We start from the raw sequence: 20,305 nt of genomic DNA on the forward strand, positions 1-20,305 counted from the left end.
AGAGTATACAAATTAGGTCTGATTTCTGTAGAATTTAGATGATTAAGGGGTTGTCTGATTGAAGACTTCAAGATTTTAACAGGAAAAGACGGGGTAGATAAAGATAAACTATACCTAATTTGGGATTCTAGAAGTCTGAGAATTAGTGCAAGCCTTTTCAGGAGGCATGTTGGGAAGTAGTTCTACACATGGTGGTAGCTGTTTGGAGCTCTGTCACAAATGGCAGTGGACACTGGATCATTTGTTAATTTTGAATCTGAGATAAGTAATTTTTTGTTGAGCAGAGGTACAAAGGGGTATGGGCCAGTGTCAGGTATATTGAGTTAGGCCACAGATCATCAGTGATCTGGCTGAATGGCCTACTGCTGTCCTATGTGAAAAGAGAACAAAGTAATTTTTTTTCAGTTAGCTCACTAATTTTTGTTTGGGTGTCATAATGTCTTAGATGTTATCCAAGAGCCGTAGAATGCAAACAAAATAAGTCGTCGTTTTATTTGACTCTTGGGTGCTGAAAATCTTTTGCTCTTGCAACTCTGCACAATATGTTGCATTTATGTAAGTACCCTTTTAAAGTAGTAAAATATTAAAGGGAACTAAATTTGAAGTAGTTGACTTCAGAGTAGGATATAGGCACTGATGCCTCTGGTGGTGTACTGGATTGGGTACCGAAAAGCAGTGGAGAATTTGGGTTAGTGTTTTAAGGTTAGAGGTGGTAAGAGGTGAGGAGTAAGGTTATTCAGAGATTCTGAGCATGAGAATTTTGAGATTGGAGAACTATTGTGTGTCTTGAAGGCTTTTTGTTATTAAAGTGTTTCACTTCCTTTGTAACTGGACATATGATCAGCAAAGCCAAATTTGAACACATGAAGGTGCATACTCTTATCCTGATCCTACCTGACTGCACAAAACACATTGCAATTTTATGTCATTAAGATTTTTAAACGGAAAAGGATTAGTAGTGCCGTGTCAGTGCAGTACCAAGACCCAACAAGAAAAATATTGTGGCCCTTTCTTTCTTGGCAAAATATCAAACTTCATTTGGCTTTGCCATCTAGTTAAATTTTTGGTTAATTAGAAATTGGTGCTGTCAAGGAAGGTGAAAGCATTTATCAATTGTTTTGTATTCCTGTTCCAAAACCTGTCAGTATATAATGGTTTTAATTTTAGATTTTGTTTTGCAGTATGTTGTATCCCTGTTTTAGTTTAATGGGTGAAAGCAAGGGGAAATGAAACAAACATATTAAAACCTGAGCTCTTAAATGTTAATAAACTGAAAACTATTTGGATTGATTGGTTCACAAAGGCAGCATTTATTTGAGCCATAGGGTCTTCTGATGTACTGGTTGGTGTCTCTACCTCCAGGTTGGAAGGTTTGGGTTCAAGTCCCACCTGCCCCAGAGATGTGTTAATTGGTATTAAATCTCTCGGCACCTTTCTAGTATTGGGCTGTTTGTTTAATAATACAATTTAGCTGGCTTCATGTCTCACTCCCAAGAACACCATATTGTTCCTAATTATGAACAGATTCACAACATGTACATTTGTGATATTCATTGGCTTTTAACTGTTGATCTCCCATTGGTTTATAGCAACCTAAGGATACGATGCGGCTTGATGAGACAATGCTTGTAAAACAGCTACTCCCGGAAATTTGTCAATTCATCCACATGTCCCGTGAAGGAAACCAGCTTGTAGCACAGCTCCGCAATTCTGCTTCTGGAGTTCTCTTCTCCTTGAGCTGCAATAATTTCAATGCTGTCTTCAGTCGAGTCTCCACTAGGTCAGTGTGATCTACTTAGGTTCAGGTTCTCATAATTACTGTATAAGTATGACGTATGCAGTTAATTTCTGATGAACAAACTTATTTTTATATTGACTGAACTCACTTTAGAGTCATTATTGGTGCTGTGGTTGCCTTAGCTTAAACCTGGGGATCTTACCTAACCTCTGCCAGAAATGGCTCTGCATCTTCCGTTAGTTCTGTGATTGACTGTTGCTGTGTGTAAACTTGAAGCCATGTTGATGAGAGTTAAAAATTGCTCCTTTTAATAATAAAGAGTAACTTCTCTGGTAGTTGAGTTGAGAAATGTTGCACTTTGTATGTGGAATGATGAAATTAAAAAGTCACCAATATGGATTGATCAAGAGGAGACATCGGGGTAGTGGTCATGGTATTGGGCTAATAAACTGGGAACTACGTTCAGATCTCACTGTGGCAGTTGGTGGAATTTAAATTCAATTAATAAAATTGGAATTGAAAGCTATTTTCAGTAATCACGGAACAATCCGTGATTGTCATTAAAAGTGCATTCAGTTCACTTTTGCCTCGCATGACTCCAGACCCACAGCAGTGCAGTTAATGGTTAACTGCTCTCTCGAAGTTGCCAAGTAAGCCATTTATGGGTGCTTTAATGCTCAGATGGACAACAAATGCTGGCCAGTAACATCAATATCCCATTAAAGAATTGAAAAAATCCTAGATTTTTGCTGGTTAGTTGATCTTTAGTGGAGTGACAGGGCTGCAAGAATTTAGCTTGTCTCTAGTTTAGTGAGTTGTAAAATTTATTGGGATTCTTTGTATTGAGTTATTTGATTCTATGTTTAATGTAGATAAAGAAACAAGATTAACAAATCAAGTGAAAAGATAGGCAGCAGTACTGGTGAGACATGAAATATTTGTTTTGTACTGTATGATTTTTGTATTATGAAATGATAGACAAGTGTCAGCTGTGGTTCAGAGGGCAGCACATTTTCGTAGTCAAAGGTGTTGTAAAGTTTGTTGAATGAAGTACCAGAAAACAAGTAATTGCTGCAGAATTATTGTGAAAACATAGTTAAAAATCACACAACAACAGGTTATAGTCCAACAGGTTTAATTGGAAGCACAAGCTTTCGGAGTGGCGCTCCAGGTCAACAACCTGATGGAGTGGCGCTCCAAAAGGTAGTACTTCCAAATAAACCTGTTGGACTATAACCTGGTGTTGTGATTTTTAACTTTGTACACCCCAGTCCAACACCGGCATCTCCAAATCATGTGAAAACATAGCTCAATATGCATTCTCTGGCCCAAGGGTGACTTCTCACTTAGTGATTCACTTTAATGTCCAAAACTTTGCTATTGTTGTCCACGACTTAAGAAAAACCAAAAGTCTTGGGTTAAAATTTCTGTTGTGTGAATGATTTTATTATTGTCTTTAATGTAGTGAAATTGTTGCCAAATTTGATTGTTTTGGCCACTGTGATCATCTTTATATTTACCTCCTTGATGTTCATGTTCGGTGCCAGATGGGAAATCTGACTTGTATTTTTTTTTAACTGTCACAAAAATATTTATCAAATTGAAGTCAATAGCAGTTAAAATTCAGAACATTTTTTGAAGCTGGAGAACCATGGAATTGAACAAACTATTGGGATTGAAGGCAGACATGTCCCCACAGTCTGATAGCCTATGTCCTCAGGTCTTAATAGAAGTGGCAGGAGAGGTAGTGGACCCATTAGTTATACAAGTACAAAATTTCCCTGGATGTTGGAAAGGTTGTAGTGGATTGGAAAAACTCTAAGCCAGTGCCTTTATTCAAAAAGAGAGGGAAGTTGAAATGAGGAAACTATAGACCAATCACTTTAATGGAAGTTGGGAAATTTAGAATCCATTATTAAGAAAGTAATACCAGGACATTTGGAAAGTTAACATGCAATCCTTCACAGTCAGGATGGTTATGATGGGTAAATCATGTTTGACTAATTTGCTAGATTTCTTTGCAGATGCAAAAAGCAATGAGGAATTATTTCTCTCAAAGGGTTGTGAATCTGTAGAATTTATAACGTAGGATGTGGCCTTACCAAGGATCTTCCATCCTTTTGGTGATTTTCAACTATTATTTATAATATAATGCTTATATTTTGTTACTTTGATTTTTTATGTAATACTGATTATTAAATATTAAAAATCATTTTAATAGTTTAATTTTGCTATCTCCTAGTGGAGGCATAACATTCAAAGAAATTTGCAATTTTTAATGCCCACGCAGTTTCAATTTGTTTCTTCAGGGGTATCCTTTTGTCAATTGAAACTGAATGAAAGTGTTTGCGAATAGTTAGGGAAGCAGTGAAATCATAACTATCGCCCTCATGAGACTGATTTATGATTTATGCTCAGAAGTTATCTTATTGGCATCACTCATGGGATAGTGTATTTTTTTCTCATTACTAAACCTTTATTGAATATGCAGCTTTGTGGACCTAAAAGTACGGCATAACCAATTCCCCCTGTTATTACTTAGTGAAAGTGTTGAATTGCATTGGCTTGGTGTAGATGCTTTCTTGTCAGTGGCATTGTTTCAATGGCATAGGCAGATAATAAATAATAAGAATTTAAGTGTTAGGTTTGGTTTGCTGTAAAATGAGCAATGAGTTTGTACTGTTAGTGATCATGGATAGACGACAAATCAGCAAGCCTCTGATTTGCGTTTATTGTCTACACTGCTGCAATTAGCCTTGGAAGCACAATTTTGAGATAATCACCTGAATCTTGTGTGGTATTTTACCTCCAGAGGAATGAACACCAGCAGTAAAGCGTAGACTTTGAAAAATAAATTTCTTTATCTATCTCTTACTGTCTTTGAGTCAAAGTTGCATTTTAATTATTGGGCAAGCTATCCTGAAAACGATTTCTGCTCCATTTGGCAGTCATTTAAACAGTCCCCTGAGTTTTGTTTTGAAATTCTGGTCAAGTTTGCTTTATTTCAGAGCTGAGTAATGTATTGGGTCAATCCTGCATCTTTCCACAATGCAAATCTCCAAGTTTGGTCAGGCTCCTGGCATAAACATTGACCTCTTAACCTCCCATCTTCCTGTTTGACATATTTTAAGCTTTGTTACAGCAGGTGTGGGATGCTTGGAATGTCTGAATACATTCTCACGAGTGGATGAGATTGCATTTTGAGTACAATCCTTGTATCATGTTTCATGCAGTTCACATCTATAAAGCTTGTTTGTTTTAATAAATGTTGTTGTCTTTGCGAGGGTAGGATATGGTGTTGCTGGTTTACGAAGGCTTTACCTTTGCAAAATGATATGAATGCTTGTGGTTAATGGTTCTTTTCGTAGTTGAAATGTGGTGTATGAATTCTCTTTAACGCCATTTTCTGTTGTAACTAAGGTTTTTCATTTTAGCATATTTCTTTCTATCTCCCATTCTGCTTTGTCACCTCTATGGAATGTCAAAAGGATGCTATCTTCTAAATCTGTGCATGTGATAAGTGAAATTGATGCATTGAATTTCTGCTGTGTGCAGTAGAAGTTTATTTTTCACATTGATGAACTCTACTTGCATTCATTTCCTTGAAATCAGTTTATGGGTGAAGTCCCATTTGAGATTCTTGACATGATTCAAATGATTCTTTATGTCGTTCTTCCGCTTTAGTTCTCAAAATATGCATTTGTTGCAGGTTACTTTATGGGTGCAACATCACTTTTGCTATGCATTCTTAATACATATTTTGTTCTTCACCATTGTGGCTATTTGAGCTTCTGCTTAATTATCTACATACTGTAGTCCACAATCATTGCTTTGCTCATGTAGGTAGGGTGGTGGGCAGGACACTTCTGGTGAGAATTTTGGGTCTTTGTTGACTTGATTTTCCTTGTTTGAATCTTAGTACAGTTATGATTTCTGACCTGCAACTGAAAGGCAACTAAGTAAACTACAAAATAATATGGGAGACTTTTTAAAAACCAGCCAAAATAATTGGAGCTGATTCAAATGGTATTGCTTTGGATCTTTTTGAGATATCTTACTTTAGTTCTAGTTTCTTTCCAGCTGTGATTAGCAGCTTAACATCTGATAGAAAAAGTCAGAAACCTCACAACACCAGGTTTATAAACCTTTGGGGTTTTATTGGAAACAACAAACACCTTCGTCAGGTGAAGTGAGATCAAAGAACACACATGGTCTGTTTCACAGTGGCATGATTCATCTTCGAGTGCTACAGAGAGGAGCACAATTCAGTGATTGCAAAACCTTAAAAACATGTGAATGCGCACGAGGGAAAGACCACTACAGAATTTCAGCATTCTGCATGTCGTCCTGTTCCTGCCTCAGTCAAGACAAAACGCTCAGAGACAGTGTAGTTTTAGCTCCTTCGTCTTTATTCCGGGCCCTGGAGGGAGAGAGAACAATCGCCTATGTGCACAGGCACATGAGTTCATGGTCTTCTCTTGCACAGCAGTTTCTTTGAGTTTTATAGTCATGTGCAGAGAGAAGTATCTAGATAAGGCAACATACATATTGATTGTAAAGGAGGTAAAAATGAGGTAGGGCTTTTGCCTGAAACGTTGATTTCAAAACTCCTTGGATGCTGCCTGAACTGCTGTGCTCTTCCAGCACCACTAATCCAGAAATACGTATTGATTGGGTGACCTCAATTACACACCCCCTTAATATAGTGCAGAGGACTCTAACCTCTCTTTGTCACCATGCTTGCGAAACTGTCTCTCTCAACTCAACTAACTACTGTTCGAATAGAGTACGATTGAACCATTTCCGACACACAGGAATATCTAGAGGGACCAAAGTTTAAAATTTTAGCTTTGTGGGCTCATCCATCTCAAGACACTGATGTTCTGGGCAGCCGCTGACACCGTATGGTCAAAAGTATTCGTTTGGATCCTGCCAAGTACGCCAATGTTGTTATCCCGTTTTCCCCTTCAGTTGAAGCAAAACGCTCAGAGACACAGTATGGCTTTAGCTCCTCCATCTTTATTCTGGGCCATGGAGGGAGAGAGAATGATCGCTCGTGTGCGCAGACACGAGTGCTCGGTCTTCTCTTGAACAGCAGTTTCCTAATAAATAAGATAGTCATTTTATAGGGAGGAGCATCCACGTAAGGCAACATATACATTGGTTGGGCGACCGTGATAATCGGCAAGCATCAATAGTAAAGATTAAGCCATTTGCTGTTGCACAGTGAATAACTGGCTTCACATAGTGAATACTTTTCCCCTTTTTAACTGACTTCACATACTGAATGCTTCCAATATTGCTAAATGGCTCTATATAATGAATCTAGATTTCCACCTTGTTAACCCATTACCCTTGCCTCCAGCACCCCATTGTTAACTGTAAGTTCTTATCTGATCTGAGTCATGCTCAGCTGAATCTCTTGTTTCCCAAAACTCAAAACTTAACTTTTTTTTTCCCTACCTGCACATACCCTATGCACATTCTCACAGGTAGAGAGGGTGGTGAAGAATTTCGTATGCTTGCCGTCATTAGTCAAAATGTTGAGTATCGAAATTGAGATGTCATGTTGCAGCTGTTCAGGATGTTGGTGAGACCACTTCTAGAATACTGTGTACCATTCTGGTTGCCCTTCTATGGGAAGAGTGTACAACTTGAGGGTGCAGAAAAGATTTACAAGGGTGTGCCAGAGTTTTTGGGGAGGGGTGGCACATTCAGCTATAGGGAGAGGCTGAATAGACCAAGACCTTGGAGGTATCGGAAGCTGAGGTGTGACTTTTTATAGAGGTTTATAAAATCACGAAGGGCGTGGATGGGGCGAATAGCCAGTGTCTTTTTCCTATGGTAGGAGTGTCCAAAAGTAGAGGGCATATGTTTAAGGTGAGATGGGGAGCATTTAAAAAGTGACCTGAGGCCTAACTGTTTCCATGCAGAGGGTGGTACGTGTATGGAATGAGCTGCCAAAGGAAGTGATAGAGGTGGGTATGATTAGAAACCTTGAAAAGACATCTAATGGGTATGTGAGCAGGAAGGGTTAAGAGAGATATGGGCAAATGCTGGCAAATGAGACTAGATTGGAATGTGTGGTTGGCATGGATGAGTTGGACCCAAGGGTGTTTCCTTTCGATATCATTTTATGACTTCACTTTTCACGATGGCAAGTTTTTGGTTTAAGTTGATTTGATATCTCATGGTGATAGTGTTGACCATGTTGGTGACAGAAAACTCTAGATGCCTACATTTGGTTAATGTGAAATCTTCAACCTTGAGGGATTGCTAGATTTGAGCTATTGTACTTGAATGAGAATTTAATATTCTACACAGTCAACCTGTTTTTATCAGGTTTCACGTTTTCCTCAAATATCTGTTACCTTATGAATAAAATAAATACTTGCAGTCAGTTAATTTTGTTCATTCTGTCAGTGGACCATGTTTATAAGTTTGTTAGAGACAAAAATCATGAAGAAACCTGAAATAGCCCCAATTCCAAAACATTATGCTAAAATATTTTATTCAGCCTATTCAGAGATGCTGTTACATACTTCATCAGCCAGTGGGAATTGAACCGGGGCTTTCTGGTTGAGAAGTCGAGGCACTATGACTGCACCTCAAGAATCCCATTAACATAAGCTGAAGGTTATTTTAATAAAACTGTTTAGACATGCCTTGATACTCCTCTGGAGCAGTTGAGACTTGAACTTGGGCTTTCTGGCCCACAACTAGGGATGCTACTGATAAGGTGAGGTCCCCAAAACATTGTTAAGTTGATTATGGGGCTATTGTCAATCTCCAAGAGATGTTGGATGAGTTTCTGATTCGGTGTATGGTTCCTATGTTGAGCAACTAAGTTTGCTGATTTAGCTTCTTAATCATTCACAACTTCTTTCAGCTCATTGACTCAATAACAAATTACCATTCACTTGTAGGTTGCAAGAATTGGCTATATGTTCAGAAGACAGTACAGATGTCAACGACATCGAGTTGATACAGCACATCAATGTGGATTGCGCAAGACTCAAGCGATTGTTGCAAGGTAAGGTAGATTTGGGTGTCTAAGTTTTTATTAACTTTTTGGTGTGAAGCAGAACTATTCTCTTTACTCTTCAATGACTTCAAATTGTGAAAATGAATCCAAATTTCCATTATTGATATTCAGTTAACATGAGTGGGAAAGGAAGCAAAGACATGAGCAAATGCGTGATATTTTGAAGGCAGAATCAGATGTAGAAAAATTTAGATGATTATTCCACAACCCTTTAAGTACAATGACTGAAAGATGGTGGCAAGGATTTTGCTGAGTGCCCACTCCATGTCTCATTGGAGAATGTGACCCAAATTCATGAGGATGTGAAAATCACAACTTTAAGTTGATATTAATAGAACGTGGTGAGGTACAAAAACTAGGTGAGAACTAAGGTATGTGTGTCACAGAAGACTTGGAAAACTCACTTTGTGTAAGGTGGAGAGATTGGTGAGGTTGTTTTTTTTTTGCAAGTGTTTGGATTTTGATTTCTGGAATGATGAATGCAGTCCTTTACACATGAAAGAAGATTGTCACTGGTTGTAAGTTAGGAATCAGAACGTTGTCATTGCCGTACCACTTGTCTATTCTCAGCATGCAGCTGAGATCATGTTCGCTTTCTCGAGTGACAATAGTGAGATAAGTTTGTGCTGCTAAGCACAAACTTATTATCAACATCATAATTATTTTAATTTTGCACACATAATGATATGAATGTAGAAAAAAAGGAATGAAAGGTCATGTTAATAGAATGATTTGTATGGGTCTATTTTAGTGGGGAGACAGCTTTTGTTTTGTGCAAGAATGCTTAAGTTTTGAATATAGTAATATAACAGCTAGCACCCTCGCCCTTGAAATGATTTTCTTCAATACACAAATTTAGGGTCCACACGGAAATATGAATATCAATGATCAAGTGATTTTTATGCTTGCTTGCTTAAAAAATGTAACAGATGTGTTCATGTATCAGTGCTCATAAACCACTTGAAATAATTTTAAAGAGTCTACTTAGCTCAATTTCAGAAAACTTACTTGATTATGGCAGTGAACAGATCTGTTAAGGACGGAAACAAGAAACCGAAGTTTAGAATTGTGGTTGAGCTGTGTAACACGGAAGTATAAGTTGAATTTGCTATCAGCTTGATCTATAGGTAATATTGGGTCTGAGTATGTGTGCTGTGTCTAAGTTCTGTTCTTATATTTCAGCCATCAGTGTTTTACACTGTCTTTTTTAAATAAATGAAAGATGGCATTGCAGTAGTGTGATAGTGCAGATGGTATTGTTTCAAAGGTTGGAAGTTCATATCAATTTTGAGTTGTTCTTGCTCTGACATTATTTGAGACTCTGGATGTGGGTTTGTTCGCTGAGTTGGAAGGTTCAGTTTGAGACATTTCGTCATCATACTAGGTAACATCATTAGTGAGCCTCCAGATGAAGCACTAGTGCTATGGCCTGCTTTTTATAACCCAAAACTCACTATTATTTGAGATGCTAAGGAAGGACAATTTTGTGCACCAGTTGGTAAATGGATCAATTTAGGTGCTTCCCTGAAGATGATAATCCTTAAAAAGACGTGACTGAGAACGTAAGTAAGATACCAAACTTTTGGTTAAAACAGGAGCAAAGGAGACAGAATGCTGGGAGAGGGAAACATTCAAAATCAAATACTGTTTAATGATTTAGAACTCTTGAATACAGGACGCACATGTAGTCCTAAGACTTAGTCAGAACTAGTGCATGATTTTACTGTTCACTCTGTTTCCCAACTATCTGTAACATCATTTTTTTCCTGGCATTAGTTACAAATGGCCCAAGGACAGGAAAAAAAACTAATGAAGCCTTTTTTTCATACAGAAACGGTATTTAAATTCAAATCACTGAAAAAGGCAGCTCAATTGGCAGTCATAAGCAGTCTTGAAAAGGTAAGTGAAACTTTGGCATTTTAATACTTTCATCTTTGGTCAGTTTGGATGCAGAGATATGCCGATTGGTTGTTCAGTGGGCAGCATGGCATTTGTTCACTCCTGAATCCATGCATCTTTCACTGAATTGTGTTATGATAAATTTAGTTTAAACATTGTGAAGTTTGCGCCCAGTCACGAAGACATTCAGAAATGTTTATTGGGCTTCCTAATTACTTCAGATCAGACCGTTTGTCTATGCTTGGATCAAGGCTTTAATGAGAAGGGGCTGAGGAAGGGTCACTAGACCTGCAATGCTAACTCTTCTTTCTCTCCACAGATGCTGCCAGGCCTGCATAGCTTTTTGAGGAAATGTTTTTTTGTTTGATTTCCAGCATATGCAGTCCTCTTGGTTTTTATTCAAGGAGCTGAACAGCCTTGGTGAAACCCAAACTGAGCTGTAGTGAACTTATCATTATTGAACATGTGCTGCTAGATAGCACTGTCAAAGACTTCAGCTTTCTTCATGATTAAGAAGAGACTGATTGATTGATTGATTCAGCATTAATTGGTAGGGTTGGTTTTGTCCTGCTTTGTGTGCATACCTGGGGGATGTGCCCATTGCTGGGTAGATGTCAGTAATGTTGATGTACTATAATAGCTTGGCTTGGGGCACAGCTAGTTTTGGAGCATAAAACGTTAGTACAGTTGCAGGAATGTTGTGAGGATCTGTAATCTTTGTCATATCCAGTGTCTTCAACTGTTTCTTGATACCGTGAAGAGTTAATCCAATTGGTTAAGGCTGGCACTTGTGATGCTGGGACTAAAGGAGGTGGCCAAGATGGATCATCAACTTGACACTTCTGATTGAAGGTGGATGAAATTAGTTCAGCTTTGTCTTTTGGACTGTTATGTTAGGCTCCCCCATCATTGGGAATAGGAATGTTTGAGGAGCTGCTGCTTCCTGTTGCTTAATTGTTCACAGTTCACAACTGGATGTGGCAGAACTGCAGACTTAATTATGATCCGTTGATTGATTGTGTGATTGCTTAACCCTGGCAAAAGATACATGACCTTTTTTCCTCAGCCAAGGATTCTGTGTCACTGCAGTTGACAGGGGCCTCAGCCATGTCCCACCCATTGCCCTCATCTCTTCCACAGAGCAATGTGGTCTCCCATCCTCACTATCCACCCCCCCCCCCCCCCCCCCCCAGCCTCCACATCCAAAGAATCATAAGCCATCATTTCTGGTACCTGTAGTGGATTGTCACCATTAGGCACACATTCCCCGCCCCCTCCCTTGTCGGCATTTCAAAGGCACGGTTCGTCTGGGACCCCTGGTCCTCAACTCTCAGCATCTCCCCAAACCCCCATGCTGCCACCTCATGCAATTGCAGAAGATGCAACATTTGTCTGTTAACCTCTTTCCACCATACTATCCAGCGTGCCAGACAAACCTTCTGGGCAAAGCAGTGATTTAATTACACTTCACTCAATCTAGTCTACTAAATTAATTGCTCATAATGTTGTCTCCTGTACACTCAAATTTTAGCATGCAGGTTGAACTAACAGCTGACTGGAAGCTCCTGGTCATTTTTACAAACAAAACCCGAGTTTTCTGCAAAGCGGTCACCCAGGCTGCGTTTCATTTCCCGAGGCCTGCTGAGTGCTTTGGCACGGCTCAATGCAAGCTGGAGGTACTTCTCAGCATTGACTCCCAAACGTCTTAGCATCAAGGCCCGCTTTAATGAGATAAACAATCCCATGCACACCCACCTTTTTCAGCTGAATAAGCTGCTCATCAAGTCGCATTTAGTTGCATTTATAATGTTGTAGCAGGAATGGAGGCATTGGGTGATTGAGGCTCCTCCCTGCCAACCATCCATCTAGCCATTATCAGTCTCTCCCATCTTGCCAAGGTTGACACGTGGCCCAGTCCTGAAGAGAGAACCTGGTTGCTGGTAGAAGCAACTGCCTTCCACTGGGCAGGGCTTGGGTGAGTCAGTATGCTGAACCTGTCTTTCCCTGTACTCTGTTCCAATAATGGGCCACTCTGCATGCTGCAGCTCCTGCACTCACCATGATCACAGCTCCTCACTGTTGTGACACTGACAAACCCACAGTTGCAGCTGCACATGATCTGACTGGCTCAGTCCAGCACAGGCCAAAGTCCCAGACTCACTTGTCCTGTACATTGAGTGATAGCACTGTTCGCCAATCAGATGTTGTGAAGTGGACCATACCTTTGTCCCCATACAATGAGGAAAAGTGTCATTCACCAATTAAATGCTGAGGTTCCCCACTACCACTCACCTTGGTACCTTGACACACCTGTTGAAAACCACTGCCCAACAACCATCAGGGGTCTACTTTGAGTTGAATAATTTTAATTAGTGAACATCTCGTAAAACCCGTACGTCCTGCCTTTTGTGTTCTTTCCAGCATAGCTCACACATTTACACTTGTCAGCACCCTGTCTCTCTTAGCTTATTAGCAATTTCTTTGTCTACCCCTCTCCCAGTCTTTCTTTCTTTTTTTTCTCTCACTTTTTTTTCTCTCTTCCTCTCTCCTTCTCCTCCTCTTTTGGGCCCGAGGCCATGTATTCTGTTCACACGTGCATTTGCACGTGCACATTCTTCAGCATTTGTGGTCCCTGTTGTCTGTATGTATGGCTACGAGGGGCACCTGGTCATAGTGTTTAGTGGCTAGTTAGAGTTCATGACTGTGGATTGCTTGTTGTCTGTCTGTTTGTCCTATATAGTGTTTTGTGCTGTCGTTGTATGGAATCTTGCAAATTACATTACTCTTTCACATGATGGGTATAGGGTCTCTTTTTGTTGTGAGTTGTTATCTGAACGTGACTGTTGGTTTATCCACTCAGTGGTTGGATAAGTCTGACTGTCAGTTCCGAGACATTGTTTATCGTCCTTGTCTATATTTATATTCATGACCAGCTGTCCCCAGTGGCCATACATATAGATGACAGGGACCACAAATTCGACTAGGGCAAGCTAAACAGGGGACAGCCAGACGATACCACACATTGACCTGGATCCAATATACCAGCGACTACAATGAAACAACTGGAAGCAGCAGAAACTGAACCAAATGAATTCCAGAAGAAAGAGTACAGCAGTGCTTCACAGGATGCTCCAAAGCACTGAAGATGTCACCCAGACAGGCGATGAAACATCGACAAATCAACTTTCCATCTCGGCAAAACGTACCCACGACCATGACAATCAGCATCCGAGCTACGAATCTGTACATAAATATTGAATGGTGTACTTTGGTTTTAGATTTTGAGCATTGGCAGCTCTTTTTGTTGGGGTGATGGTTGTGGCTGGGGCATAGTTACTCATGGAATAGTGTGTTGTAGATAAAATCAGAATGCTGCTTGGTTAGCCTGTGGGACAGCTCTCCCAGTTGTGGCGCAAGCCCCCAACTGTTGGGAAAGAGGTCGGAGATGATCTCCTAGATGTTTGTTTGTTTGTTTGGTTCTGTAACAAGTTGGAAGGATTTCGGCACAAGCTGCCTCTTTAAAGATCAGAAGGTTCAGACATGGTTTTCTTAACAGTGTTCATGTTTTGGCAAGTGAATGGATTGTTAGGAATTGCATTGGATTTTACTTTCATGGTTATATTGCATGTACTGAGACTAATACTTGATACTCTTACCCTGAGTGTCGAGAGATCCTTGTACCATTGCCTAACCCGCGAAGAACTGCGTACAAAACTGTCTGTCTCCATATTTGCATGATTTATTCAAAACAGTGACCAGATGTGCAACACCAGATTGGAAAGCTTATTGTAAACACTACACTGAATGAACTTGTTTCAAACTGAATGAACTTGTTTCAAACTGAATGAACTTGTTTCAAACTGAATGAACTTGTTTCAAACTGAATGAACTTGTTTCAAACTGAATGAACTTGTTTCAAACTGAATGAACTTGTTTCAAACTGAATGAACTTGTTTCAAACTGAATGCTGAATGTAATGGCAGTAAACGTTGCCCCTGGCTTCAGCTGTGTGTCAGGAGGTAGCCTGATGGCTTTTGTGGTTTGATTCTTGATCTGAGTTGAGTACACAATGTTACTGGATTTGGATTCAAGTGCAATACTGAAGGAGTGTTGCACTGTTGGGGTGGTATTGACTTTGAGAGGAGCCTAGCATTCACTTGAAACCAGATAGTTTGAGATCTCCGGCCTTATCATAAGAAAATACTTGATGGTTTGGATGTTCTTTATTCCTTAATTAACATTACTAAAACAGGTTATCTGGTCATGAGAACATTGCAGTATTTGGGTACTTGCAAAATGCGGCTGGCTTACTTATATTAGGTTTCTGTATTGCAACAGTGACTGCACCATTTAGAAAATAATTCATTTACTGTAAGAAAGGTAGGGGGGTCTTGACACTTTGCATGACAGCATATAAATGCAAATTTTGTTCTTTTATAGTTCCTAGAATAAGGAGAGCTACATTTTTGGTCATTGTCTTTACTTGTTAAGATTCCCTTGGAACCAGTACCTGCTATCTGATGTATCCCCCTTATGTATGCACTTTGCCATCCTCTAGTTTAAATATTCTTCACAAAGTGTTACAGCAATTGATACAGTTCAGCCTTATTTAACCGATGCATCTGTTGTGTTTGACCATGAGCTGATTTTGAGCTGAGTAATTTCTTGTATTATGAGTTTACCTGCAATGTGCCTCTCGTGTTGTAAGTTGTCCGCACACCATTAGGAACACACTACCTTCAGCTCTACCAAAAGTGCGATCGGTGATGTTGGTCTTTGTGCATTGAAAGATTTTCATGTTTTTCAAAAGGTAGCGTTTGCCACCTTAAGATATTAAAAATTGCATTTAAATGTACTTCATTAGTTACAGTAATCTTACAAGTGCAGTTTCCATATTTGAAAATAGTCGTCTGCTGATTCAGATGCTACATCCTACTTGTGATTTATAATTTATTTAGTTTAAAGTTGAAGAGCTTACAGCATTTAATCACATTCTTTATATCTTAGGCATTTTGGAATTGGGTGGAAAATTATCCAGATGAGTTTACTGTGCTGTATCAGAGACCCCAGCCTGATTTGGCAGGTAAGCAATGCCGAAAAATGATAGTGCCTTAAATACTAAATGCTTCAACAGATGGTTTATGCTGCTGCTGGGAAGTGTTAAATGTTGTAGTGTTGAAACTTTTGTTGCTTGCAAACTGTTGACATGGATTTGTAATCACCTCCTATTCTGTGAATTAGTCCTGTAATTCTAAATTTGAATTTGCAATAACAATCTGGATAGTTTTGGGAGATTTCAATTTCAGTATTTTTTCCATAAAATCAGACAGGAAGTGATTGGAGAAATTAGTCTTTTGTGGTTCTCCGGGTAAACAAGTGGTGAAATAAAAATAAATGCACAATACTTGCATTGAGCAACGCAAGGAATGCAGTAGTTGAAAGACAAAGCTAACCACCACCACCTCAGGCAGGGCATAGAGTGTGTGGTTTTGCCAGAATCTTCTGCATCCAGAGAATACAAATTAAAAAGTAAGAAATTGTTATTGTGGATAATTATGTAGAAATATCTCAGTGCTTCGCACAATAGACTGAATTTAGAATCCATTAATTGATGCAGGATACAGCTTTACAATAATGTGCGAGCAATTGTTTGGCTAATGATTTGATGTTGATATGTGTATCACAGTTCAATTGTGTACAGACAGCTCGATAACTAGTTAATAAAAATGAAGGAAAATAGTTTACTCTCTCGCAAGCAGTGGGATTCAACAAAAACGTTCAAGTTAGAGTCCGTAATTTGCTCACGATCCATTTGTTCACTTCATTATAGAGAAAACAAAAATGCCTGTGTCTGACACAAAGCTAGTTCATTTTATTGGATCATCGATTATTGCCACAGATGGGAAGTGCACTCAAGGGACTGAATCTGTTTGTGCATCCAACAAATTCTACTTCACTATTAACATTCCCCTGGAGTTGCTTGTGGTTTCCTGCATTGATAGCGTTTCCTACTGATGGCCTAAGCAGGTGCTTTAAATCCATGGGTATGGAACAGTTGTGGAGTGTCTGGTTTATTTTATCAAATACTCTGCAAGATGTTTTTTTTTTACATGCTTGCATTGAACAATTAGTTTACTTTTCAGTAAATTCCGAAATATTGTTGAATTTGTGGTTGAACCATTTTCTTGTGTATTCAATAATTAAAAACCTCAAACTAGCTGGCATATTAGATTTGTTTCCAGCGCAGTTGGTATCACTTTAATGCATTTTTATCTTTTGCACTTCTTTTATCTCTCTCTTACCGTAATGTCCTCAACACCTTCCATGAAAGATTGTTCGGAGAAGCTCTTTGACCTTGTGGATAGCTTCGCTGAAAATGCCAAACGGAAAGCAGCAGTCTGGCCGTTGCAGATTATCCTCCTTATCCTCTCTCCTGATATTCTGCAGGATATCTCTAAGGAAGTCGTTGAAGAAAGCAAAATGAACAAGGTAATTTTAATTCTGGCCATCTTGAAGGTTGTTGGCACTGTTATGCAAGGTGAAATCAGGTAGATTTTACTTTATTGCACTGTCTGAGAGGATAGTATGTGTCAGAAAGTTTTAACCAAATAAAACATTGCAGCAAAGCAAGATTGTTATTATTTAGAAACCATGTGTGCAATTTCAGTGAAGAGTGAATCACAAGAATTCTGGTAAATTTTTCACTTTTAAGGATCCGTAGGCCCTTTCCATCATCATCATCACAAAACTACAGTTGGTCAATTTGGATTTGACTGAGATTCAAGGCTCCCACAGTCTGTTTGGTCAACATGGCTAAATGAAGCATTACACTTATTTGTAGGCCAATAAAGACCATAAAACTTGGTTGGTCATCAGAAAGCTTATCAAATTGTTTTCCTGGATTTATTAACATTTAACTTAGCTTATAAGCCAAGATAAATTATGTATGTTAATTTTGTGCATGATCACCAGTGTGGTAACTGGCCCATTGAAACGTAACTGTTGGAGGACTGAGAGCTAGACTTAAGGAAATAATAGACTTTTCCCTGCTTCTGTTTCCATCATCTTGCATTATACAGTCCACATGATGAGATGTTGTTGCAAAGCATTGCTGTGGCATTATTCTATAAACACCACAGCATCAGTAAACATTGCACAGTCGGGGAGTAGAGATCACATCTGGAGTGCGACACAATCCTAGTGAGTACATAGTTCGGGGAGTTTGGTACAGAGGGGAAGAGGTGTTTTTTTTGTTGAGCTCATAGTTTGTAAGGTTTTTTGAACGGGATAAATTGAAACCCGGCATTGGGGCCCAACGCGCGCACACCCCTCTCAATGGGCATCCCAATAGCTACTAACTTCTGTCTTTACAGAGATAGAGTAATTGTGGTATACAACACAGAACACATCATTCAGCCTAACTTGTCCGTGCTGACCACTTTTCCTAAACTGAACTGATCTCATTTGTCTAAATTTGGCCCACATCCCTCTAAATCTTTCCTGTCCAAGTACCTGTCCCAGTGCCTTTTACATGTTGTAATTGTGCGCATCTTCACCACTTTGTTAACTCATTCCATATATGCCCCAGTCTCTGTGGAAAATGTTTCCTTTCATATTCCTTTTAAATCTTTCCCTTCTCACCTTAAACCTGTTCTGATCTAGCTTTGGACTCTGCTACTCTGGGGAAAAAGCCTTGGCTATTCACCTTATCTGTGCTTCTCATGATTTTATAAATTTCTATAAGGTCATCCCTCTGCCTCCTACACTACAGAGAAACAATGCCATCCTATCCAGTGTTATGGATTAGGCCAGACCACTCAAAACATTCTTAAGCAGGCAGCCAGACCATAACTTTGCAATTTATTTTGGCACGTGTACAGTGAAAATTACCTGGACTAAGTTAGCAAGGTTGCCTACCAGGTTTTAAAACAGACAAAAATTTATTCACAAAATTACACAATGAGACACAAAGAACGGAATAAAAAACTGTCTATCCAAACTAGATTTAATTATGCTGCTCTGAATACGCACAACAGTTCCACTAAGGAAACCCCCTTAAAACACAGTTTTAAAAAAAAGAGTAGGTTGAAGTTAGAAGGGCAGAAAGATAGACAGCCTGTTCACACAGTCCACTGCTGAACTCCCAACTAATTCTGGACTGAACTTCTTAGCTAGAGAGCTGACCACTCCTTCCATTTTTCAGGTCATTTCTAAAACGTGGCCACTTTGCCCTGAAGTCTCATCTGTTTACATATAAACAAAAAGGCCTTTCAATACTGTTTAATCTCTGTACCAAACTAGTCTAATTGGAGCCTGGCCTGTTCATGAACCCTCTGAAAAAAATCAAGGACACAGTATCCTTGAGAAAAGGAACAGCTTTTAGTAAAAAAGGACCAGCTTTGTGACACTAGCCTTTCCTTATAAGTCAAACCTTGCAGACTGTGTGACATCCTTGAAAATCTTTTTTGCCCCCTTTCCAGTTTAATAACATCATTCCTGTAGTAGGGTGACCAGAATTGTACGGTACACTCTAAATGTGGCCATACCAATATTTTGTATAGCAGTAACATGATATCCCAACTCCTGTACTCAGTGCTCTGAGTGCTGAAGGCAAGGGTGCTAACCATCTCTTTCACCTCCCTATCTACCTGTGACACCACTTTCACGGTCCTACACAGCTGCACTCCTCTGTCTCTTTGTTTGACAACACTCCCCACACCCTTACCATTGCCCTGGTTTGTCTGAGCAAAACTCAACACCTCGCATTTATTTACATCAGACTCCATCCGCCTCAGCCCATTGGCCCAGATCCTGTTGTACTCTTAGATAATCATCTTCACTGTCCACTATACCACCAATTTTGATGTCACCCACAAACCTGCTAACTGTGCCTCACATATTCTCCTCCAAATTAATTAAATAAATGACGAGCAACAGTGGATCCAGCATTGATCCTTGCAGCATACCGCCTCTAGTCTGAAAAATAAGCCTCTCCCACTACCCTCCATCTCCTACCATCTGGTGAATTTTGTATCTCTTTGGTTAGCTCTCCCTGGATCCCAGGTGATTGAACCTCACTTAGCTAGTCTAACATGTTTAACCTTGTTGAAGGTCTTGTTGAAGTCCATGGAGACAACACCTACTGCACTGTCCTCATCTATCATCATGGTCATCTCTTCAAAAAAAAACTATCTTAATTCTTTTATCAAGATGTAGAGGTGTACTGTACCTTTGAGAGAGAGGGGAAGCTAACAAGGGCTGACTGGCAGCACAGTGTCCTGAATGAGGTAAAAAAATGTAATACTTGGTTGAAACAAATAGCTGGAGTTGTGTCGCCATCGAACAAAATAAATTCAAGTTCGGAAAATCAGTTTAAATTATGTCCCAGATACCAAATCCAATTGAATTTGAATTTTACTGTTTGGGATGACATCAAACCAATCAAATGATCCGATGTTTGGAGGTATGAAGCCGGGCGTTTTGAACAGTCGGGGAGGACAGCAATGAGCGCCAACAAACAGACTACTCCCCAAACAGTTCTCTGAAGGGTACCTGTCCATAAGAAATTTGTGCAGCAGAATGCCAAAGTTGACAGAGAGGAATCTACAGAGAAAGTTCAACAT

General features: G+C 39.4%; 1 protein-coding gene across 1 annotated transcript in view; it reads left to right on the forward strand.

Annotated features, from left to right (window-relative positions):
• The window catches only part of nf1a (neurofibromin 1a), a 324,748-nt gene that overhangs the window by 54,549 nt on the left and 249,894 nt on the right, over positions 1 to 20,305 (forward strand). The window contains exons 4-8 of the mRNA XM_072589187.1: positions 1,590 to 1,780; positions 8,665 to 8,771; positions 10,615 to 10,682; positions 15,690 to 15,765; positions 17,014 to 17,171. Of these exons, the coding sequence (XP_072445288.1) occupies positions 1,590 to 1,780; positions 8,665 to 8,771; positions 10,615 to 10,682; positions 15,690 to 15,765; positions 17,014 to 17,171 (600 nt within the window). The remainder of the gene's footprint in view (positions 1 to 1,589; positions 1,781 to 8,664; positions 8,772 to 10,614; positions 10,683 to 15,689; positions 15,766 to 17,013; positions 17,172 to 20,305) is intronic.

This window comes from Chiloscyllium punctatum, chromosome 19, assembly GCF_047496795.1.
Source record: "Chiloscyllium punctatum isolate Juve2018m chromosome 19, sChiPun1.3, whole genome shotgun sequence".
NCBI classification, from domain to species: domain Eukaryota; kingdom Metazoa; phylum Chordata; class Chondrichthyes; order Orectolobiformes; family Hemiscylliidae; genus Chiloscyllium; species Chiloscyllium punctatum.